The 21,415-nt window shown below is 52.7% G+C and overlaps 10 protein-coding genes across 10 annotated transcripts; 6 read left to right on the plus strand and 4 right to left on the minus strand.

The window, feature by feature from the left end:
- Window positions 1-594: 594 nt before the first annotated feature.
- Window positions 595-1,218, plus strand: MRS44_008826 (uncharacterized protein; the record flags this gene model as incomplete). Its single annotated transcript, XM_046273861.2, has 1 exon — window positions 595-1,218. The coding sequence occupies one exon, from the start codon at window positions 595-597 to the stop codon at window positions 1,216-1,218; it is 624 nt and encodes a 207-aa protein (XP_046132280.1).
- A 4,211-nt stretch (window positions 1,219-5,429) lies between these two features.
- MRS44_008827 (uncharacterized protein) lies at window positions 5,430-6,638 on the plus strand (the record flags this gene model as incomplete). Its single annotated transcript, XM_046269691.2, has 4 exons — window positions 5,430-5,545; window positions 5,598-5,622; window positions 5,683-5,914; window positions 5,968-6,638. 4 exons carry the CDS (start codon window positions 5,430-5,432, stop codon window positions 6,636-6,638), a joined length of 1,044 nt encoding a protein of 347 aa, XP_046132281.2.
- Window positions 6,639-6,931: 293 nt separating this feature from the next.
- MRS44_008828 (uncharacterized protein) lies at window positions 6,932-7,418 on the minus strand (the record flags this gene model as incomplete). Its single annotated transcript, XM_065621073.1, has 3 exons — window positions 6,932-6,936; window positions 6,984-7,003; window positions 7,069-7,418. 3 exons carry the CDS (start codon window positions 7,416-7,418, stop codon window positions 6,932-6,934), a joined length of 375 nt encoding a protein of 124 aa, XP_065477145.1.
- A 1,895-nt stretch (window positions 7,419-9,313) lies between these two features.
- MRS44_008829 (uncharacterized protein) lies at window positions 9,314-10,948 on the plus strand (the record flags this gene model as incomplete). The annotated part of the gene is made up of 3 exons (XM_065621074.1): window positions 9,314-9,616; window positions 9,673-10,036; window positions 10,086-10,948. 3 exons carry the CDS (start codon window positions 9,314-9,316, stop codon window positions 10,946-10,948), a joined length of 1,530 nt encoding a protein of 509 aa, XP_065477146.1.
- Window positions 10,949-11,001: 53 nt separating this feature from the next.
- Window positions 11,002-12,090, minus strand: MRS44_008830 (uncharacterized protein; the record flags this gene model as incomplete). Its single annotated transcript, XM_046269693.2, has 1 exon — window positions 11,002-12,090. The coding sequence occupies one exon, from the start codon at window positions 12,088-12,090 to the stop codon at window positions 11,002-11,004; it is 1,089 nt and encodes a 362-aa protein (XP_046132283.2).
- A 339-nt stretch (window positions 12,091-12,429) lies between these two features.
- On the plus strand, window positions 12,430-14,237 carry MRS44_008831 (uncharacterized protein; the record flags this gene model as incomplete). Its single annotated transcript, XM_065621075.1, has 3 exons — window positions 12,430-12,545; window positions 13,065-13,111; window positions 13,201-14,237. 3 exons carry the CDS (start codon window positions 12,430-12,432, stop codon window positions 14,235-14,237), a joined length of 1,200 nt encoding a protein of 399 aa, XP_065477147.1.
- Window positions 14,238-14,478: 241 nt separating this feature from the next.
- Window positions 14,479-15,949, minus strand: MRS44_008832 (uncharacterized protein; the record flags this gene model as incomplete). Its single annotated transcript, XM_065621076.1, has 5 exons — window positions 14,479-14,701; window positions 14,764-15,107; window positions 15,161-15,502; window positions 15,558-15,704; window positions 15,767-15,949. 5 exons carry the CDS (start codon window positions 15,947-15,949, stop codon window positions 14,479-14,481), a joined length of 1,239 nt encoding a protein of 412 aa, XP_065477148.1.
- Window positions 15,950-16,994: 1,045 nt separating this feature from the next.
- MRS44_008833 (60S ribosomal protein eL32) lies at window positions 16,995-17,652 on the minus strand (the record flags this gene model as incomplete). The annotated part of the gene is made up of 4 exons (XM_046273862.2): window positions 16,995-17,103; window positions 17,156-17,277; window positions 17,367-17,491; window positions 17,613-17,652. 4 exons carry the CDS (start codon window positions 17,650-17,652, stop codon window positions 16,995-16,997), a joined length of 396 nt encoding a protein of 131 aa, XP_046132286.1.
- A 420-nt stretch (window positions 17,653-18,072) lies between these two features.
- On the plus strand, window positions 18,073-18,718 carry MRS44_008834 (40S ribosomal protein uS9; the record flags this gene model as incomplete). The annotated part of the gene is made up of 3 exons (XM_046269695.2): window positions 18,073-18,141; window positions 18,216-18,287; window positions 18,428-18,718. The coding sequence occupies 3 exons, from the start codon at window positions 18,073-18,075 to the stop codon at window positions 18,716-18,718; spliced, it is 432 nt and encodes a 143-aa protein (XP_046132287.1).
- A 1,088-nt stretch (window positions 18,719-19,806) lies between these two features.
- Window positions 19,807-21,342, plus strand: MRS44_008835 (uncharacterized protein; the record flags this gene model as incomplete). The annotated part of the gene is made up of 1 exon (XM_046276340.2): window positions 19,807-21,342. The coding sequence occupies one exon, from the start codon at window positions 19,807-19,809 to the stop codon at window positions 21,340-21,342; it is 1,536 nt and encodes a 511-aa protein (XP_046132288.2).
- Between the last annotated feature and the right edge of the window lie 73 nt (window positions 21,343-21,415).

Raw genomic sequence — 21,415 nt, forward strand, 5'->3', positions numbered from 1 at the left:
CATGCAGCTTGGGGAACTCAACTTGACGTGGGAAGTCTCGCATCACCAGTTCCAAGAATCTACCTTCCTCTCAAAGACTCGAGGATATAACCACCATCTTCCCCCATCACCGAAAAGCATTGCCTTTGTGCAGCAACCTCGTCGACTCTGATATACCCCGTCTTCCTCTCTTTCTCTTCAGCCACACCCACGCCCTTCATTGAGCTACCTTCCGAATTCAAACACTCTTGTTCTCTCATCTGCACGGAGCCGCCGCGACAAGAAGCTCCCGCAGAACGGGTACGTACTTCTGCCCCTTGCTGCAGGCGGAGTGGGCCTCGTTCGGACCGGATCAACACTAAACCTTGTAAGTGCTGTCGTCTTGTTCAACAGTGCGGATTGGAAAAATCCTTACAGCCCAGCCTCTTGCATAGTACATACCTACATCGACCGAATATACGACGACGAACTACGACCAACAGCGACTGCCCAGACGCGATTATCCCAAGCCTCTTATACCGCTACCACGGCTGCTCTTCTCTGGCAAGACACTTGCCCTCCCCACTTTCCCCAAAATTCCCCGTTACAACCGCCACCCTGGCTCAAGCAATCGTCATGCCGAATACACCACCTCCAGCGCTATTACCCCCACCAGAAGGCATCTTCAGGACGTTTGACGACTTGATGGCCTCTGTTCAGCGCGTCGCCAAGGACCAGGGCTACGGGATTGTCAAGTTGCGCGCCTCCAACTATCGCGACGGAAAGCCTACCCGTTACGATCTTGTCTGCGATCGCGGTGGTGTCAAGTATAACAGCACCGCCAAGAAGCGCAATCCATCGACGCGCAAGATCGACTGCCCTTTCCGTGCAAAGGCTGTCTGCGAAGTCCAGCTCGGGAATCAATGGCGCTTTGCCATCCAAGAAGGTCGTCATAACCACGAACCCCGGGTTCCCGCTGGCACTCCCGGTCAAGAGAACGCGCCGCTGGCCACCTCGATCCGCTCCTTCACCAACAAGCTCGATCGCCTCAACCACGACATGGCCCAGGGCCTAATGCGCATCGAGCAGCGCCTAGATAACATTGAGAAGCGGATGGAGAACCTCGAAGCGCGAGCGGGAGGATACGAGCCCCGATTCCAAGCTATCGAGTCCAGGCTCCAGGGGATGGAGGGACCGCGCATGGACGGTATGGGGATGGACGATGTTGAATCGCGCCTCCTGGCTTCAACGGTCATGTAGGAGCATGACTACACCACCATCAGTACTGCTGCGAGCTTTCCGGGTCTCTCCAGGCGAGAGACGCGTCGGGAACCCCCACAGCGGGATGATTAAACACGGCATGCGCGTGTCACGGCGAGCTTGACGGGGCATTTTGGCCAACAGTCAGTCGCGGGCCCAGCGGCCTTGTTTCACGACTTGCAGGATCCAAATGACAAACACAGTCATCAATGGAAAAGCGATTGTTCACGGAAACGACTTTCTACAGCAGGACGTACGATTGATGGAGGTTCTTCAGGATTGTTACTGATGACAAACTGCGGGATTGTTCTGGGCGTTCAGGGAAATGGGCCCACAAAGTTGAGGGCTCTGCGAGATTACTACTACCCCTTCATGAAGGCGCGCGCAAGGGAATGTTTCGGTCATGTTGGTCTTTTTGTCTGTTTGTTTTCATTTCTTGATTCCTGTTTCTACTTTTTGAGAGAAGGGCACCCGTCCGAGTTTTGTGAGCGACAAGTGAGTTGCCCTAGGTCATACCTATGGTGAGGCCGAACAGAGGGTATGGTGTGTCAAAAGGACTACTTCTTTTAATGGGACTGGATGAGTATCTCCAGATGTTCTCGTTAGGACTGAGGATAGAGTATCCAGAGATGGAGGGTGTGTACAGTGCCTCAAGGCGACGAAAACCCTACCAAATGTATATGTCTGCCCATGTGGCTCTCACGTTTGTCTTGTCTTGTACCATGTATGTTTATGGGCCCTTGAAGCCATCACAGACTGTTATTGTCAGGGCATTTCTTTGGGGCGGCTTGTCTCGCTGCATGACGGCTTGACATGAATGAAGCCCTGTTGTATCCATCAAGACACTCACTTTTGCATACTGTACACTTTCCTTTGAGCTCGGACCTCCTCTTGGATGCACGTTTCCATGTGGCATTCCCTAAGCGGCGTTTTCTGACCATGGTCGTTGACGCCTCGCACACTGTAGGTAAGCAAACATTTCCAATCTCTCAAGCACACCGGCCCCACGCATTGGATATTCTGCACCATACGACCTGCAGTAGCACATCCCACCATTATGCTGCTTTTTCTTTTCTTTGACCTCTGACCCCTCGAGGCGTGGAGAGGTTGCATCGAGTACTCTTGGTGTTTATGTGTGTGTGTGTGTGTGTGTGCATTGCCGCTCTTGTGCGACGGTGTTTGGAAGAGTGAGAGAAGGATCGACAAGCATGAGCCAGGATCTGGGAGTCCAGGGACTTGGGTACGAGTCTTGGAAGGGCATGATTCTACATCTTGTCGAGTCGAGATGCCCTGCAGCCACTCGAGGTACGTACGTAGTACAAGCGAAGGCTCTCTTCCTCCCCATGCTCATGCTCGGGCCCATGTAGGACAAAGGCGCCTCGACAAAGTGGACCGTCCTTTCAAGCTTACAATTAGGCTATTTGCGGGATAAACGACTTTCTTGTCTGTCTCACGCACTCTCAAGCTAGAGGAAGCCTCACGAACAAGTTGGGACATCAGCTCCGTCCCCACCAACAAAAGAGAAAGAGAGAACCATGCAGTCCCAGCTTCATGGAGTTAGTAAACGCCGATGCCAGACGCAGCCTCACTGGGCGCCTCCCGACGCTCTGGTAACGACGATGAATGGCTTTTTGAGTATAGTGCTCTTATTCGCCCTCGAGGTTTCGCGGACCTCGTCACAGGGCATGAATCACACGAATCCAGGCGGTCTCTTGTTTACTGCTGTAGAACTGGGGAGGGGGGGTGCCAAGTTTGCCGCAGTGTGTTGGTTCACCGCTGCGCTGAGCCGGCAGGCCATTGAGTGAGAGTCATCACATACAGAGGGAGAGGCAAACAATCCAGGTCCTCAGCAATGGGAGATGGGGGGTCGACGGGCTGAGGAGGGGGCTGAGCTGGCATCTTGACGTCTTACTCCGCCCTTGAGCAGAAAGCCTCCGAATCGACAAGGAATGTGTTATTCAGACTGTCGAGGAAAAAAAACACAACAAGGTCAGCTGCGTGGCGGGGAGAGGCATTGGCGCGCCCTGAGGCCACGCGGTTTCAACAAGCTGGACATACATGTTGGCAGCCGTCGGCTTACCAACAGAGACTCGAGAGTACCATTCGGTGGCGGCTGCCTGCAGTCCAACCGCGTGGATGGCTAGATCCGCGGCATCTCTGCTGTGGATGCCAGCAGCCCTGCCCCCCGGCTGCTTGTACGCCGAGCCCGTCAAAGCGGGATGCCTTGTGTTACCAGAGGTACAAGGTTGCTCCCCCTCGCGGCAGTGTTTTCTTTCTCGCGGATATCGTCACCATAGCTGAGTCTGTTTGTCAAGGCCTCGAGCTGTTGGCCATGCACACTGGCCCGGTCATTTCCACACCGAGAAGCCTGCGCATGACGACCTTACCGTCTGCATCTGTCTGTCACAGAAACTGAACCAACAAACACGAAACTACCTTGCACGACCGATAGCTGGGGGGCCGAGATTCGAGGCCATCTGACCCTGCGGCTATCCAGCTCGCCCCCTGATGTGCCGCTCTTCCAAGTCGAGTATCCCGATGACAGTGTCTGTCGTCTACTACTGATGACTCGGCAGGGGGTAAACAAGGCGTTTGTTTGACTCTCGGTTACGTGCTCGAGCTCACTTTTGCTATTGCCAAATGACATGTCCAGAAATGGAGATGTACGAAGCGAGGCTGGCAAACTCGAGATTGCCTCAATATCTACCTCCCAGCATCAGGACCGAGTCCCTCCTAGCATGCCACCTCGCAGCAAGCATCCGTCTTTCCTCTTCAGACCATGTCAGAAGAGTCTGAGACACAAAATATCCTGATAAACTCTCCAGCTTCCAAACCCGGGAAAGCAATCTCGGTACCACTTGTGAGTCTGGTGATACCCAGGCTCCCTGGAGGCCGTTATCCGAGACACGAGGCCCATCACCACGTGCTTGCATTTCCCGAGATCAGGCCCAAGTTTCGTAGGCACAGTATCCGCATTCCGGGTATCAAGTCGGGGAAGTCACCTGAGAACCCGGGTGGTTTGGCAAGGCTGGATGCATCAGAGACCAGGCTACCCGCCGCGTGGATAGCCTGTTTGGCCAGTAGCCCTGTCTAGCAGAGGTTGGAAGCCTTGTGACACAAGATGAGGCTTTCGTTCCGCTCGCAAACATGTTGGCCATATGATTTCCGAGGAAGCCGCATACCCGAGGCTGAAGCCATGGTTCTGGTTCCGCTTGGATTTGCGTGCCAGTTCGGGAACAATCTCCAAGGTACTCGCCCGTCGTGACATCAGCTCTTGACTAATTTAACCATGAACGAGATGATTCGAAGTAGTCCTTCGTAAACCGAGTCAACGGGCATAGTCCAGATCTTGCTATAGGAGTAGTTCTCAGAAGATATTGTGACCATGTTCCGTTTATACAACACATCTAGAACATCAACTTAGCATAGATAGTGCGAGTATCGACATGGATTGCAGTTGACTTATGCTTCTGGCAAGCACACATCAATGACGCTGTCAACTTGTGACATTTGTGCCTTGCATTAGTCTATCTTGACTAGAGCGGTCCGAGTCTCGCAGGCTCAACCACTCCCGTCCATGATGTAAAGAGTAGAACCTTTCACCCACGAAAGGCAAACGCCAGTATCATGTGCGGCTCCGATCGACGGCCGGGATCGACGACGACACTGACTGGATGCGCTTAGGTGTTCCAGAGACCAAAGTCTATATCCAAGTGGACGGGGTGACGATCACCGAGTTATACCCAAGTCGTGGTCATTTTCGGGGCATATCTAATATGAAGAGGACTCGAAGAGTTGCGAGTATCAAGACGTCATGACTTATATGAGTTATTGTCGTTAGACAATGTAGAACCTAGTTATAAACATTAGCAGTCATATGCCACACGATACCAGTGCAATACTGTAGCCATTTGGATATCTTCTCAAATAATTGACAACAGAATAATGCCTGGCTTTCTCCTTGTCATGTTCACCATCTACAGCTTAGATAAGCGCCCAGACAATATTCTCAGTCTCAACACGTCTTCTCATCCTCGGAAACCCACATAGGATACGAGAACAGACCCAATCACCTCACGACAACTCACATCTCACCTTGGCGAAAATGATACGGCCTGCGGGGTCACCACGGTGAGTCCCTGTCGATCTAGGCACTCGGTGGGGTAGTCAGATCGATCCGTAGATCAGCATCATCATCAGCATCCACCAACATGTCCGGACCATACGCCAACGCCGTCTACTACCCCTCGTGGCGCGTCTACAAGGAGCGTCCACCTTCTTCCCTGGACGTCTCCTCCATCACCCACGTCTTCTATGCCTTTGTCGGGTAAGTCCTCAAGCCAGCCACAGATCACCAATCGCAGGCTAACATGTTCTAGCGTCAACGAGGATGGAACCCTTCGGGTATGCAGCCTCCTATAATGCAACCTCTCTGAAACATGGAGCACTCGCTTATATCCGCAGACTCTCGACGAATGGGCCGACAACGACATGGAAGTCGACGGCGAGAAAGGCTGCCTTGCAGCCGTTGCCAAATTGAAGGCCGAAAACCCACACATAAAGACCATTGTGTCTATCGGCGGAGGCGGAAGCAGCAACGAGTTTCCTGGCCTGGCTGAGAGTGAGGACGCAAGAGAAACCTTTGCGCAGCAGATAAAGGAATTTTGCGATACCCATCAGCTCGATGGTGTCGACAGTGAGTGTGCCCTAAAATGAGGTGCAAGCAGAGAGGCCAACATGTTTGAACAGTTGACTGGGAACATCCTCAGACTCCTGAGGCAGGACAGAATTATCTCCTGTTCCTTCGAGCCATTCGACAGGCTCTCCCGGCACCCGATTACCTCTTGACCAGTGCCCTCCCTGTGGGTGAATACTGCCTCAAGCATCTCGACCTGCCAACTGTAGGCGAGTTGCTCGACTTTCTCAACCTCATGGCATACGACTTCACCGGTGCATGGACCGACGTCTGCGGCCATCACGCACAGCTTCTCCCACCAGGTGAAGACGACGTTTATCCGACTCTCCGCAGCTCGTGCCAGGCTGGCGTTGACTATGTCATCAACCACGGCTTCCCAAGCCACAAGGTTCTTCTCGGTATTCCAGCGTATGCCAGATACTTTGGCCAGGCGCGTGGCCCAGGCCATCCCTTTGAAGGCGCTGGAGAGATGGACTATTGCGACCTCCCAGGCGAATGGGTCGAAGGCGCCCATGTAGATGAAGGTGTTGCTGCGGCGTCCTTTGTCGACGAAAGTGGCGACAAGGGCTTCGTCTCCTTTGATGTCCCCGCCACGGTCCGTATCAAGGCCAGATATGCCAAAGCCATGGAACTGGGAGGTCTCTTCTACTGGACTGGTGCTGGAGATCGAGCGGGCGATGAGAGCTTGGTCGCTGCGGGCTGGAACGAACTTCAATGTGCATAAAGTGATGGCATGGCATGCAATTTGAGATGAGAAAGTGTTTCTTGTCATTCGATAGTTGTGCTAGACAACTTAAGGTTAGGTTTTGGGTATCTACCTAGTGTGTTAGTGCCCATGTTAGCCAACGTAGGTAGCTTACCATGGAGAGTGACTCCTTTCAACTCGTCAGTCACATAGATGCCAGATTTCGAGCCCTGTGAATGGGTTAAAAAAATATGAATTCGTATTGAATGAAAGAATCTAAGAAATAGGAAAAAGGCCATAGTACTATCTCGATGGACTCGAATTGGGCCGTATCAATCTAAACACCCACAATCAGGTGGCAATGAAAGGCATTTGGAGACTCACCTTGTCGGTTCTCTTTCATGCTCAAAAACGGAGTATAGATATCTGTGGGCACGCGTCAGCGATCAAAAAGATGGCAGATACTTACCGACGCAGCTGGTGGTCATCCCCCTGCCGCTCGCTGCTTGGCTCCCCATCCCGTCCACTGACCGTAGGGTCGTGGGCCAAGGCCGGTTGCTCACCAAGCTCCGTCACCTCTTGGGACAAGTTACTGGCCAGGCTGAGTTGCTTAACTTGCCTCGCCACCTCCTCTACCAGCTCCTGGCCTTCCGGTTGCAGATAATCGCTGAGAAGCTGGTCCAGGTATTCGCCATCGAACCAGTCCTCAAACTCCCACGTCGGCTGCCCATCAGCCGATGGGGCTGGAGCTGGGGCCATATCAGTGGTAGAGTTCGCGAGCAGTGGAAGCAATGTCGGCTCCTGCGGCTGTTGCTGCATCATAGGCATTTGTCGCAGCGCAGGAAACGTCTGAAGGGATCTAGCAGGAATTGGGCGCCCTCATCGTCTTCGTCGTTCTGGCCGTTCGTGTCGTCCTTCTTCAAGATGCTGCTCTAGATGCAGCTGTCGATGCTGATCAATTGTCATTAGCAAATCTAAGAGCTCTTCAGCCTCCTGCTCCTCGACCACTTCCGCTTCAGCATGGGAGCCGTTCGCACGTTGATAACATTGGTCAAGACCTGACCAAGCCTCTCTCTTGTGTGTCTAGCTTGCTCGTCAGTTACAGAGCGAGCATCTGCTTCAAAGCGAGGTCTCTCGTATGGATTGAATCGACCCAAGGGATCCGGCCGGAGCGCTCAGAGTCGCCGGCTCTTCTGCGGTTATTTTCTCTGGGCATCTTTGAGGGCTTGTGTTTGTCGGCGTTGTTCAATGAAATTGTCAATAGTTGGTAGTTGGCTTTGGCAGATTCCGGCGGCGATGTCTGGAGAGTTGTGCCGGAGATGGGAAACGGGACAGTGACGAGGACCAATCCTTCGATATATAGTAAACGAAATTCGTGTAAATTCCAATACGACATGTTTATTCAACAATGTCCATGTCGAGTCTTGACACAACTCGACTGGTCGTGCTTGTAAGGTTTGTGTTCTTGATGTGGACGACACCGTCCGGATATGCATCGATTTAGCCATCGGATTGCCGAGAAGTTAGTTGGTGCCCATTTGGACAATCTGCCTCTGGGTTTGGGCAAGCCCTAAGTGCTGGTCATAGATCCGGCCGAGAGCGCATTATGGGTTGTTCGGTCCACAGCCTGGTCCTCTTGGGAGTGAAGGTTGCTGAACAACATTGTCCATATGTGTCCATGTTCGGCGATCATTTTGAGTCGTCGAAATGTTCAAACTATGTTGTTGGGGGTGATTATCAGAGCAAGAACGTAGCTGCTGCTCCTTTCTCTCGTGGTTGTTTGAAGAGAGGATAACTGATGGATGGTCGCGTAGGCAGGTTGACCACCATCCCTGTCCAGCTGATGATACCCGACATATCCTAGGTGTGGCGTCTGGCCCGCACTGCCACGGCGCTTACGTCAAGGCATGTCACTGGACGCCTCCAGAGGCCTCATGGTCCCTGCCAAGGAAGTCATTGGCGTGCGTGCCCAACAACAATCAGCGACTCGTATAAGAGAGATCGCCGACCCCTCATCACCTTATTTCTTGCATTTCAAGCTTCTTTCAACGACATCCTGCGCTAGACTTTTGAACCTATCAAGGTGAGTACACCCTCAGAACCTGTGAAGCACCGTGAGCTGACTGGGCGATGCAAGATCTCCCTACCAACCACTTTAGAGAACCTCACAACAATAATCAACACACCATGGGTCTTTTCTGGTCAAAGGGCATCGGCGGCCGCCATTTCGGTACCAGCATCCACGTCGACAAGAACGGTGTCCGACGAGGCCCCTGGCGGTTCTCGCTCGGCAAGTTCAGCTGTTTCCGAGCTTGAGGCGGGAACCCATCTTTCTTACCGATGTGGCGACTTCTTCTGTTGATCCGCTGAAGGATCCCGGCATTATGAGACAACGACACTGGCTTTGAACGAGTTTAGCGATAAATTGTGACACGCAAAGAATGGCGATATGAGCTTTGGATTAATAGAACTTCTTTTTCTTTAAACAAGTTGGCAATAAAAACATTAAGTTCAATCGCGTCGGCTTATGATCCAGGGTAGCTGACCAAGTGGGGTTATGCACTTACCGAACTTGTGGCAGGCACGCGTGCACGTAGAGCAATCGTGAGTGACGACAGTTCAAGTTTATGAAGAATTTGACGTCTTAATCGTGACTCTGTTCTTTTAACTCCGCCATGGCTCTTCGCTGATCCATCACCTACTCAGAAAGCGTCATGGCGCTTCTCAATTTCACACTGAGCGAGGAAGGCGTCTCAGCTTTTCGTGACGCCCTCATTTGTTTGAACAAGTTCAGTGATGACGTCTCACTGGAAGCCAGGAAGGATTCTGTTGGTGCCATCCCGACCAGAATAATCAGTCGCATTGCTTACACATTGCAGTTTGTCCTCACCACCCTCAACACTTCCAAATCCGCATATGCAAGTGTCAAGTTCGCGACCGGCAAGTTCTTCTCGCGTTACCAGTACCAAGGCAGTCGCCAGTTCCGGGATCGTTTCTACTGCACCCTATACATACGGGTGAGCTCTAACCCGGGACCGTCGCTTATATGCCGTGATATTGATGCCCCGTTTAGGCTCTGATCTCATTGTTCAGGAGTCGCACCGCCACCGATACGCAGAGAGATGTCGAAAAGCAGACGCTTATCGAAAAGTGCGATGTCGCCATCGAGGACGGAGAGGGAATCCAAAGCAGATTCATCGCACGTATAATTTTCCGAAATGGACTGACTTCAACCCACCGGCTTCCTTTCGAGGTGTCCGTCCCTGTTCACGCCAAGTTCAACAGACAGGATGCTCCCCACCACTGGACCATCTCATCACGGACGTTGCGGCAGCTGATGGACCATTTTGGCCCTGGCATTGAGTTTCTTGACATCAATACTGACGGCGACCATGTTAACTTCACATGCTTTAGTGAGAAGACAGTCAGCGAGGATGGTGCGTTCCTTCATGTCAATGTGTGTTTCTGTGCTAATTGTCTGACTAGCGGTCCTCAAGAAGCCTCTTCAGACATCAATTGCTGTTGAAGCCGACGAGTTTGACGACATTGATGTCGAAGATAAACTCCACATCGTGATTTCCGTCAAAGACTTCCGCGCCATCATCCAGCATGCTGGTATTGCCGGTAACGATGTCTCGGCTCGTTACTCAATCCCTGCCCGACCAATCCAGCTCTCCTATACCGGAGATGCCATCTCGTGCGAATTCCTCATCATGACCGTCGGCGAGCGTGGCAGCAACCCTACACAAAGGACAAAGAAGGGTCGTAAGAATGCGGCACAAAACACAGGACCACGCCTCGAAGCCACCTCACGTAGGACGAGTGTGGCTCCGTCAGAATCACAACCCCCTCGGCCGCAAGTACCTCCTCCTGCATCAAGACCTCAGCAGCTTACTCCGCAAATGAGCGTTGCTAGAGCCAGCGCGTCGCGCATAGGAGCGTTTGACTTGCGGCCCTCTCAGAAACCACCACCTCCTGCGACCATGAGATCCGAGAGCTTGTTCGTCGAGGATGAGGGTTGGGAGCCTATCAACTATGATGAAGATGCCGAAGAGGAGGATAACGCGAGACTAGGATGGGATCATAGTGCAGATCCTGTGAGTCTAATAATTCCTTCTGCGCCTGGCGAGAAGCTAACTTGGCAGAATCCCTCTGTTTTCCATATGAACCGGGCTGAGGAGAGGCCCAAGACCACGGAACCCGAAGCGGCGGCGGAACCCGAGCCTGAGCCTGAGCCTGAGCCAGAGCCAGAAGCTGAGGCACCAGAACCAACAGACTCGGAATCGGTATTCTTGGAGCCAACACAAAAGCTGGCCGACGTCGAGAGCCTGGCTCTTTTCCCAGATTAAAGATGCAAGGGCGAGGAGGCGTGTGATGGCGGTGTTGATTTTTGAGAACGGGTTCACTCAGATGTAATGAATACCCAACTGGTGGCACAGCCTGCCCCAACTGCTCCTATCTTGGAGCCAGAAGGGATGAATTTTGACGACGCAATGACGTTCCATCGACCCTTGACATCGTTGTCCTCGACTTGAGGACCACAGTTGCCGTGTTCACCCCACCCCCACGAAAGGACATCTCCTGTAGTCGAGAGGGCAACAACGTGTTCACTTCCAATTGCGACTTTGCTCAGCTCTGGAAGATTCGGGGGTGGTAGTTGTCCGTGATCATCTCGTCCCCAGCTTTGTAGGGAGCCATCCTTGGCCAAAACATAGATATTTCCCCAGCTTGCTCCTACGTCCTTCCACTCAGGACAAGACTGGGGCGCGTTCGACTGGATGCCCCATTTGTCTGAACCGAGCACCTTGATGTTTCCATTCTGTGGCTCGCCGAATAGGCAGGTGAATTCCCTGCCGCAGACAGCTCGAGCAACCTTGAAGCCAACATCTTCGATCTTTCGAGGAGCATGAAGAACCTGTCCAGGGCTGCCAACTTGGGCTTTTCTTCCATTACCCCAGCCATAGGCATCGCCATTGCTGAGTACCACGACGACGTGACCCATGCAAGCAGCCAAGTCAACCACTTCTGTGCCTGAGGGAGGAAACTCTTTGATCTGAGTAGCTGATGGTGTGCGTACAATGAGCTCGCCCAGACCGAGTTCACCCTTCATACCAGCACCAAAGGTAAAAACCTTTGTATTCTTGCCATCTGAATCCTTGGAGACGATGATAGAAGCTTCCCAAGTCGCCGCGATCAAGTCAATCTCGCCAACCTGGGGTCCACCCTCATTAGAGAGTCGAATTTGCCGGAAAACTGGGACATCGGGACCCGAAGTCAAGCCGCAAGCCCCGGGCGTCGAGTCGCCGCTCCAGTACAGCTCGCCGGACTTGCTGAGGAGCAGCGTGTGGTTACCCCCGGCTGCGACCTTTGTAATGGGGGAGGCTGGGGGTTCTGGGTGGAAGAGGACCTGCTTCGGCACGGAGACGTCTTCCTTGTGGCCAATTCCGAGCTGCCCAGAGCCGTTAGAGCCCAGGGCAAATACAACCTCCATGGCTTATTACTGAGGGGGCTGGAAATGAGAAATGGAGACGCTGAGATGGAAGAGGACTCACTTCTGCGAGCTTCTAAGACACCGTCTCCATAGATGCATATCCACAAATTCTCCATAAAGACCCACCATTGCTGTATCGCGAACGGATGATTATGTAAGACGCGCTTATCTCCACCATTGAAAATAACCTCGAACTTTTTTTTCATCTTCAACCTTCTCTTCTCATCAACCCTCACACACCAAGGACTTTCCCAAAGGTCCAACAAAACACTCGTTTGCGGGTGTGAGGATGTGATCCGTGTTTCTCTGCTCCTGCTACCCCATCACGCAGCAGATATCATGGCTTCACAGGTGCAGCCCATCCCCGAGGGGATGGAGAATTTCGTCGTTGGTCTGATCGGCATGGGCGACATGGGCAAGATGTACGCCGAAAGGCTGTCTGCCGCTGGCTGGAGGTAAGTTCTGGATCATTGCGACGCCTGTTCCTACCACCAGCCTCTTCTCTTCATGGTAAGTCAATTCCCTTTTCAACACAAACCCCCTTCCCTCTGTTATGATGACTAGAGCGCATTTGGCTCGAGTATTGTTCAGGGACATCTGGTGGCCGTTCCGGTCATTAGACTCCGCCCTGGGCTCTCACTGATGTAAACGCTTGCTACCTTAACTATTCTTTGTCTGAACAACCTCTTCACACCTCACTTTCTGTTGGCATCCCTTGCAAGCACACAAGCTAACATTCAAAAGAAGCAGATGCGCAACTCGTGACTCGAACCGTGGTTGACGGTCGACTAGAATCCTAGCGTGCGATAGAGAAGAGAACCTTGAAAGCCTCCAGAAGGAATATGCTGGAAATGTACGGGCTCTCGTATCCTACGCTGCTGCTTCCTGTCGCTGAAAGGTATCGAATAGAAAAATATAGAGATTTGCCGAAATGGACACCTTGTATCCCGCGCAAGCGACTACATCATCTATAGCGTCGAGGCGGCCGTCATTGATCGTGTGATTGCCCAGTACGGACCATGTACGCGCCCTCGTCTTCTCTGCTCTCTTTGTGATGTTTTGAATCTGCTGTAAACACGTAAAGTCACTGACACTCTTGCTCTCCCTCAGCAACCAAGCTCGGAGCCATCGTGGGCGGCCAGACATCATGCAAGTCGCCTGAGATTGCTGCTTTCGAAGCCCATCTCCCTGCAGACGTGTCCATCGTCTCGTGCCACTCGCTCCACGGCCCCAACGTCGATCCCTACAACCAGCCCCTGGTGCTCATCCAACACCGCGCCCCGGACGAGGCCCTCGCCAAGGTCGAGGCGGTGCTGAGCTGCCTCCGCTCAAAGTTTGTCTACCTCTCTGCGCGCGAGCATGATCGCATCACGGCCGACACGCAGGCTGTTACGCACGCCGCGTTCTTGTCCATGGGCAAGGCGTGGCATGCAAACAGGCAGTTTCCCTGGGAGCTGAGCCGTTATGTCGGCGGCATTGAGAACGTCAAGGTCAACATTATGCTGCGTATCTATAGCCAGAAGTGGCACGTCTACGCCGGCCTTGCCATTCTCAATCCCGAGGCGCGGGAGCAGATTGCTCAGTACGCAAGGAGTGTCACAGACCTGTACAAGCTCATGCTGGAGGGCAACTTTGAGGGTCTGAGAGATCGTGTCTACCAGGCCCGAGACAAGGTGTTTGGTCCCTCAACGACATGGGGCAATCGTCCACTGCTGGAGCCGTCAATTCTGTCGTCTTTCTCGCTTGGTACACCAACTGACGAGCCCCGACCCAACAACCACCTGTCCCTCCTGGCAATGGTGGACTGCTGGGCTGCTCTCAACATCGTGCCCTACGACCACATGCTGTGCAGCACACCACTATTCCGTCTACGCCTAGGTGTCACTGAGTACCTGTTCCGCAACGGCGACGTGCTCGATGCTGCGATCCGCACCGCCATCGAGGACAAGACGTACCGCAGCGACGACCTCGAGTTCACCTTTGCGGCTCGCGCGTGGGCCGAGTGCGTCAGCCTCGGCCACTTTGAGACGTGGGAGAAGCGGTTCGTGAGCACGCAAGAGTTCTTTGAGCCGCGGTTCGAGGAGGCCAAGGTGGTGGGCAACCAGATGATGAAGAAGGTGCTCGAGAGCCTGAGGGATGAGAACTAGACAGGAAGAGGGATAAACTATCGAATAATGATAACAACTGACTCCAACAATACTCGGATACTAAGAATGTGCGCCCGACTCCTGGATGTTGACTGATCTGGCTCGTCTAAGAGCGATCGCCCGTGGCCCCTTTCTGAACGCCGTTGTAGAAATCACCTTACGCCCATTCTCTTAATACCAGTGATACTCACAGGACCGAACAATACCGACTCTGCCACACATACCATGTCTCGTGCACGCCTTACATCTGAGTCACCACATCGGGCACTCCAGTCTCGACACTCTCCTCTGTGACACTCACACCACGATCCACCCTCAACGGCGCAGGCGTGAACTCGCGTGTGTCGCCGTCGAATCCAATTAGTAGATCATCAGTATTCCACGAGTCGTTGGTGTGAAACAGTGAAGAACTTTCGCTCGCATCTCGTGGCTCGCCCCTCATCTGTCCCAACCTGCGAGCTTGTCTAAATTCACGTCTGTCATCTTGGTTAGAACGACTCGCTTAGAAAAACGAGATAGGGCATACCGATTCAACTCTATCGCAGGTCGTGCCGGACTCTCATTTAGGTCACTTTCTCGAGAAGGTGTAGGCACCTCCTCCATGCTAGGTAAGAACTCAAGGTAGGTCTGCCCAGAAGCCAAAGTGGACTTGGATGGTTGACGCCGGTGTACATTGCTCAGGGCCTTCATTCTATCCGAGTCACTCTTGACGGCTTGGAAATGTCTTGACGGCTCGAGAGTGTACATATCGTCTTTTGTCCGGCGTTGAGGCCGCTGTGGCTTCTCACGGCAACTAGCGACCTTATTATCGAGCATGAGCAGCAGATACTCATTTAAGAAAGCATCATCATCTGCAGGACTTTCAGGTGGCTACAAAATAAGTCAGCTCTCGTTCATTCTGGAGCATCCCCACCAAGACTCACAGTGAAACGCCTCTGCGGTGGGCCCCTCTGGCCGATACGCTTCACAACCTCGGAGGAGACGACAGGCTTGCCCCCAATCTCCTCAAAGCCAAACCCAATGGCTGCTGTCAGAGGTAGTTGACCATCTGCAATGGCGCCCATGACGAGAAAGGCTCGATCGGCGACGGCGGGCCGGCACCACGGACACACTCTGTACTGGCAGATTTGCGGCTCGCCGCAGCTCCACTGTCCTGCGTATATGCTATCGTTCGTATAGGACTCGAAGCCAGGAGGTGGGCGAGTGGTGTTGAAGAGGGCGTTGCTGCTTCTTTTGAATTTCTCTCTGGCAATCATGTTCTTGACCTGTGATACCAGCCAAGTAAGCCAGATGGCCCAAGTTGATGCGGTTTCTTCTCACCTCTTCCCGCTGTCTAGAGATGATCTCAACGTGTTCAGGTGTGTACTTGGCCATCTCCTCGGCAGTCATGTCGCCAGAGCTCAATCTGTCACCCTTTCGGGCCCCCATGGCATTTATCGAGTCGGGATCTGAGGGATCTAATTCTGGCTATAGTTCAATCAGCAACAGCTTTGAGTCTTTGTGATTCCTATTACCAGGTGGGTACTAACAGGTCCGATATCAATGATCTGTTCGATATCCTGCGTGCATCGATACAGCCAGCCAAACTGGCCACGCTGACGACACGAGCAGCACACTGAATCTTTCTCGTAGACCCGAGTCATGGTCGTGTGCGTACAAGACGGTCTAAACGCTTCAGGCCTCTCATACGTAGGCCTCTGCTGAAAGGCCATGGCGAAGAATTGGTTGAGGAGAGCTGAGCCTCACATCGGTGGGTGCTCCAGGAGCAGTTCGTGATAATTAAACAAGAGCAAGATAAACAACCGCTGCGGTATTAAAGAACTGCTTTGAAAGACGAGTACATGGACAAAAAGGACAGATTGTTTCTACAAACGGGCGCGGGAGCTTTTCTGAATTTGCCCGAGAAGAGGGAACTTGGGACGCAATCAAAAACTCAACTGTAGGTATGCTCCTACCTGCATGAGAAGGCCAAATGGAAACTTGTGGCCAGGTTTTGGCGGTGCAAGTGCAGGTCACCTGGCAACCGCCCGTCATTGCCAGGTCATCAGGGCAGAGTGCTTAGCACGTATTTGCGCTTTAAAAAGGGATCCTCCGCCTATGAACCATCGTTAGAGATCAATGATAACTTCCAACTGAGTCGTGATGCATGAAGCTGTATAGAAGAGTCACAGGTTAGAACCTAGAATTGTGTGGGCCTGGCAGAGTACCTAGGTATATGCCGAATGAATGGGATCTCGCAGCGCCAATCTCCTTTGATAACATCATACAAGACCAAATGCAACGCCATTGTTTTGTCCTGAAGACGCTGAGAGTCCAATCCACAAACAACAGGTGGCCGACCATCTGCAGGCAACATCGTCAGCCACTTACCTGAAGACATTAAACTGTGATGAACAGATGGTGAGGACACATACTCTCACAATCATTGTCATGTAGATAATGGACAGCACAGTAACAAGAAATGGTGGCCCATAGAGGGATTGTATCTATTTTCATGGCCTCATCCACAAATGCATGAGCCTTCACCACGCCCCTCCTTAGCGCCCTCATCAGTTTCAAGGCTTTCCGAGGGGGAGGAAAATAATTGTCGTCTTTCTCAAGCGGTTGATGCTAGTTTTGGCTTGAATTTGTCGTTCAACGGCGCGTTTTTATTTCTCTAGCATGAAAGGTATATGCCAGAAACCGCAAGGCAACGCAAACCCCTTTCCGAATGCATAACCCCGTAAAGCAGCCCAAAAACCGACCCTAATTTCCCTTTTAAACCTCGGTGGTGACCTTCGCCTTGGGGTTCGTGACCTTGACGCCTAGTTGCTTCGCGCGGGCGATGATGTCAATTCGCTTCCTCGACGAGACGTTGTGGGCGATCCTGTATTTTGTCAGTGGTGGTCTCTTGGGTTACAGAAGTATGAGGGACGTACTCGGCAGCGTGGGTTCGGTTGTGCATGAGGAGAAGCTCAACGTCGTTGACGTTGCTGACGAGGAAGGCCTTGTGGCCGGAGGGGGTCAGGAAGCGGGTCTTCTTGTTGGAGCCATAGCCGATCTGGAGTCGCAAGTATCAGCACCAAGTCCATCCATTCATCCACCAGACAAGAGTCTCTTCTCTGTCCGTCTCGGAGAGGCTGCACGTACAGAGGGCATGGCAATGGTGCCGCGGAAGCGTCGTCGGACACGACTGTCGATACCCTTGGGCTTGCGCCAGCTGGGGTCCACGCACTTGAACCGGTCACTCTGGTGACGTTCGAAGCGCTTCGTGCCTGCACACACACACGAGTCAACATCTCTATTCCCAATCGACCCAGAAAAATCTTCATCGTTCTCCTCCAAAGTTCGTCGTCGGGCAGTCGTCGAAGGGCATCTCGGGTGGGCGGTACATACGCTTCTTCACGATGGGGACGTGCTTCTTGGCGGAAACCATCTTGATAAAATATGTCAGTACTTCTGGATGCTTGATCGATGAGGTCGTGATCGCATACCTTGACACTGCGGGTTAGTCGACGGGCTGGATGGCTGTGATAGTGTCCGGCGTGAGGATCTGGCGAGGCGAATTTTTGGCAAACGTCGAATTGGGAGCGCTAAGTTTCAAGGGCACAGTTAGGGTTTCCATCACGTGCGCAGGAATTTTTTCGTGCCTCCACAAGTGTGAACCCCCCTGCCAATTTTTGGTGCGCCGCCTCCAGAGCCAACGAGAGACCCACTCAAAGTGGCATAGCGTCTTTTGAGGGCACAAACCCTCTCTTCTGCAAAAATCGACAGGCGAGCTAGACCATCTGTTGCAACACGTCCCGCAGCTCGTTAACCTCACAGCACCCTCCCGGCAACCAGACAATCAGCAATCATGTCGACGACGCAGAGCGTGCAATGCTTCGGCAAGAAGAAGACGGCCACCGCCGTCGCCCACTGCAAGGTTCGTGGGAATGGCGAAATGCTGGGAGATGGGAGAGATCACGAAGGCTAACATGTCCTTTTTCTGAGAAATAGACCGGCCGTGGTCTGATCAAGGTCAACGGCCGTCCTCTGCAGCTCGTCCAGCCCGAGATCTTGCGCTTCAAGGTACGATTCTGAGCCCTCTCCTGCGATCTACGTCCCCATCATCGAGTTCGAGAAAGACGATTGGAACGAGAAATCTCACCGAAACGCGGTGAATGTGGACTTGTGGGAAACGAGCAAAATGCTGAGACTTCTGCCAATAGGTCTACGAGCCCCTCCTGGTTGTCGGTCTTGACAAGTTCGCCAACGTCGACATCCGTGTCCGCGTCACCGGTGGTGGTCACACCTCGCAGATCTACGCCATCCGTCAAGCCATCGCCAAGTCCCTCATCGCCTACTACCAGAAGTTCGTCGACGAGCACTCCAAGAACCTCCTCAAGCAGGCCCTCGTCCAGTTCGACCGAACCCTCCTCGTTGCCGACAACCGCCGCTGCGAGCCCAAGAAGTTCGGTGGTAAGGGTGCCCGCTCCCGCTTCCAGAAGTCTTACCGTTAAACAACGGTGTTGCTCGGAATGGGGACAAAAACTCGGGGAGATCGGAGCGTTGTTGCAGTGGAGGATACTACGGGCAGTGCGGAAAAGGGACTGGAGTCAAATATTCCCTGGTATGGGAATGGGTTTCCCATTGGCATTTGCATGGCCTTGCTTTTGACGGATTGTAAAGGATCTGGCAGGCAAATGAAATCTTCAAAGTTAACGACCGGGCTCGCACTGCAAGAGACTGTGACGTGCTCAATGAATTGTCTTGTTCGCTGGACACGCTCCGATATTAGGCTTCCTGTTTCCTGCAATGTTCCTGTGACGCGTCTGGATGCCGATGTGCTGGATTGCCTTGTGCACTGATGCTCCTGGAGGGGAGGGATGGTGTCCGCTTGTCCCTTTGCTCCTGTTTCGGTCGCCCAGCGGCTTCACTCTGTTGTCTTGAGCAGGAACAGAGCAACAAGCCTGAGCCTCGGCTTGAGCAATAGGAATTAATGGACAATAGTTCAAAAACAAGCGACTGCCACTATCATTATTCTCAGATTTAATTCCGAGATACTCAAGTCCTCCCGACCAACTGTTCCCTATCCATCCCAAACTCCTAGCTTTACCCAAAGCAATGACTTTTTGTGTATTACTCCCCGTTCACCGGCCTATTAGCTCACATAAAACAACATCGATGTCCTGGATCCAACCACCCAGGTCAAGAAAAAAATATGAGACACTAAGCTAACCCCCCTCTTATTGGTAGAGCAAGAATAGCTATCTTTAAGTGCTAAGAATTCTAAGGAAAATATCATAAGTAATTTAATGATATTAGAAAGCGATCGTAATAATCAGTTTGCTTTATTTATCACTTGGTTTGCTCATTGTTATGTTATGAAGTCAAGCCTTTTTGCTATTTCACGTTTTTTTACGACGGCCTGCCCGCCATAACGTCACTCTCCAACAAAGACGACCTTCAAACCACACCTTTACACCTCGCAAGCACCTACCAAATCACCTATCATCAGAGAAATCCAGGCTCTTAGGCTAAAGTCGTCTATAGCATACCCTGAATATCTCTTTTTCTCTGCATATATCGTCTACACCGCGCTGTTGAGATGGAAGGCGACGCCCCGCCGACATTGCCCGCCCGCAAGGGCTTGACGAAATCAGACTCCAACGCCTCCGCTGGCGGCCGCTCCGTCAAATCGGTATCAGTTGTCGGTTCGCATCCTCTGGGATCGCTTCATGTACATCAGCCTGCGGATGAGGTCCATGTGGAGGAAGATGACGACCTCCCACCACCTCTCGATCCTCCAGCTGGACAGAGCGAGGATGGTGGCAGCTCTATCCACAAGTCATCTAAGGAGAGCTCGTTCAAGTCGTTTCCCGCCTGGGAGCCACTGACGCACAACTTGGGTGGTGGCGACGTGGTTCTCGTCCTTGACCTGCCCGAAGTCTTCACCGTCGGATATGATTCTCTGTCTTTCACGGCAAAGCATTTCGGTGGCGTCAGAGATATACCACCAGGTCCTCACTTCTTCTGGGTTGCTCACCCAGGAGGTATTTCTACCCGATGTGGTATCTGGATCGTTACCACTGCCGTGAACACCGTTCACGTCTTGCAATGGGACAGATTCAACGAAGTTCTCGGTGACTCTGCTCGGGCTGAGGCACGCATCCAGGCAGACAACCTCGACACTATCCACTCCAAGCTTGTTCCTTATCATGATCCCAGCGCTGTCAATGCAGCTAGCGGTGAGCTCTCTCAGACTTCTTCTGAAAAGAATCTCAAGATGTGGGAGCAGTTGACAGGCAAAATTACCAAGAGTGTCCTCAACCGTGTCACGGGGCAACATCCTGACAACTGGGCGGTTCATACGGGTGACCGCGTCAAGGGCTCAATACTCATGGCCGCAGAGATAGAGCTCGATGACTCGATATCCAATCCGCTTCTCAAAGCTCGCGAGCTGAACTTCATCTTCGGCCAGCGGTCCAAGACATACTCGACTGATAATACCGGCGCTGACCGAACACTCGAAGCTACAGACGCAACGCCCTACATTTTGTCGCTCATCGACAACAATAATATTACCTCCGACGACATTGTTGGCGAGTTTCAATTCTCCTACGTCGTTGGGATGCATCTAGGGAATGACTCGTGCATCCAACAGTGGTGGCATATGCTGCTCAAGTTATTCCTCCGAGCCTATATCCTCCCCGCCCGTCGGCCGGACCTTGCCGCTGTCTTCATCCGCAGCCTCACTGCTCAGCTATCCTACAGTGCGTCTTGGCTTGACGGCTCCGTTCTTGACTATTCCGACTCGCAAACCCGCGAGTTACGCCTCGCGCTTACAGTCTACAAACGGCGTCTCGATGAACTCCTCCTTGGCCTCGGAGCCCAAGCCACCCCCGAGCAACTAGATGTCGGCACTGCCTTTGCAGGGCTCGAGGCATTTGTTGCCGGCTCGCTGGATTGGGATCTCCGGGGCGCCTACCTTCGCCGCGGGAATGTTATGATGGAGGATGGAGAGCAGGTGGAGCTTGAAGTTACAGATCTGGCTGCCGAAGATGAACGCGGCGAGTGGGCGCCGGAGATCGTGGACCTGGATGAGTCTGGAAGACAGCGTGATCTCGTCTCATGGAACGACTAGCATTGGTAATTTTCCCCTAAAAGTGGTAAAATTCTATATAAAATTTATGTTTAATGAAGAGATTCTTTTGTAC

The sequence above is a fragment of the Fusarium solani genome (genome assembly GCF_023522795.1).
Source record: "Fusarium solani strain SB1 chromosome Unknown bctg00000005, whole genome shotgun sequence".
NCBI lineage: Eukaryota > Fungi > Ascomycota > Sordariomycetes > Hypocreales > Nectriaceae > Fusarium > Fusarium solani.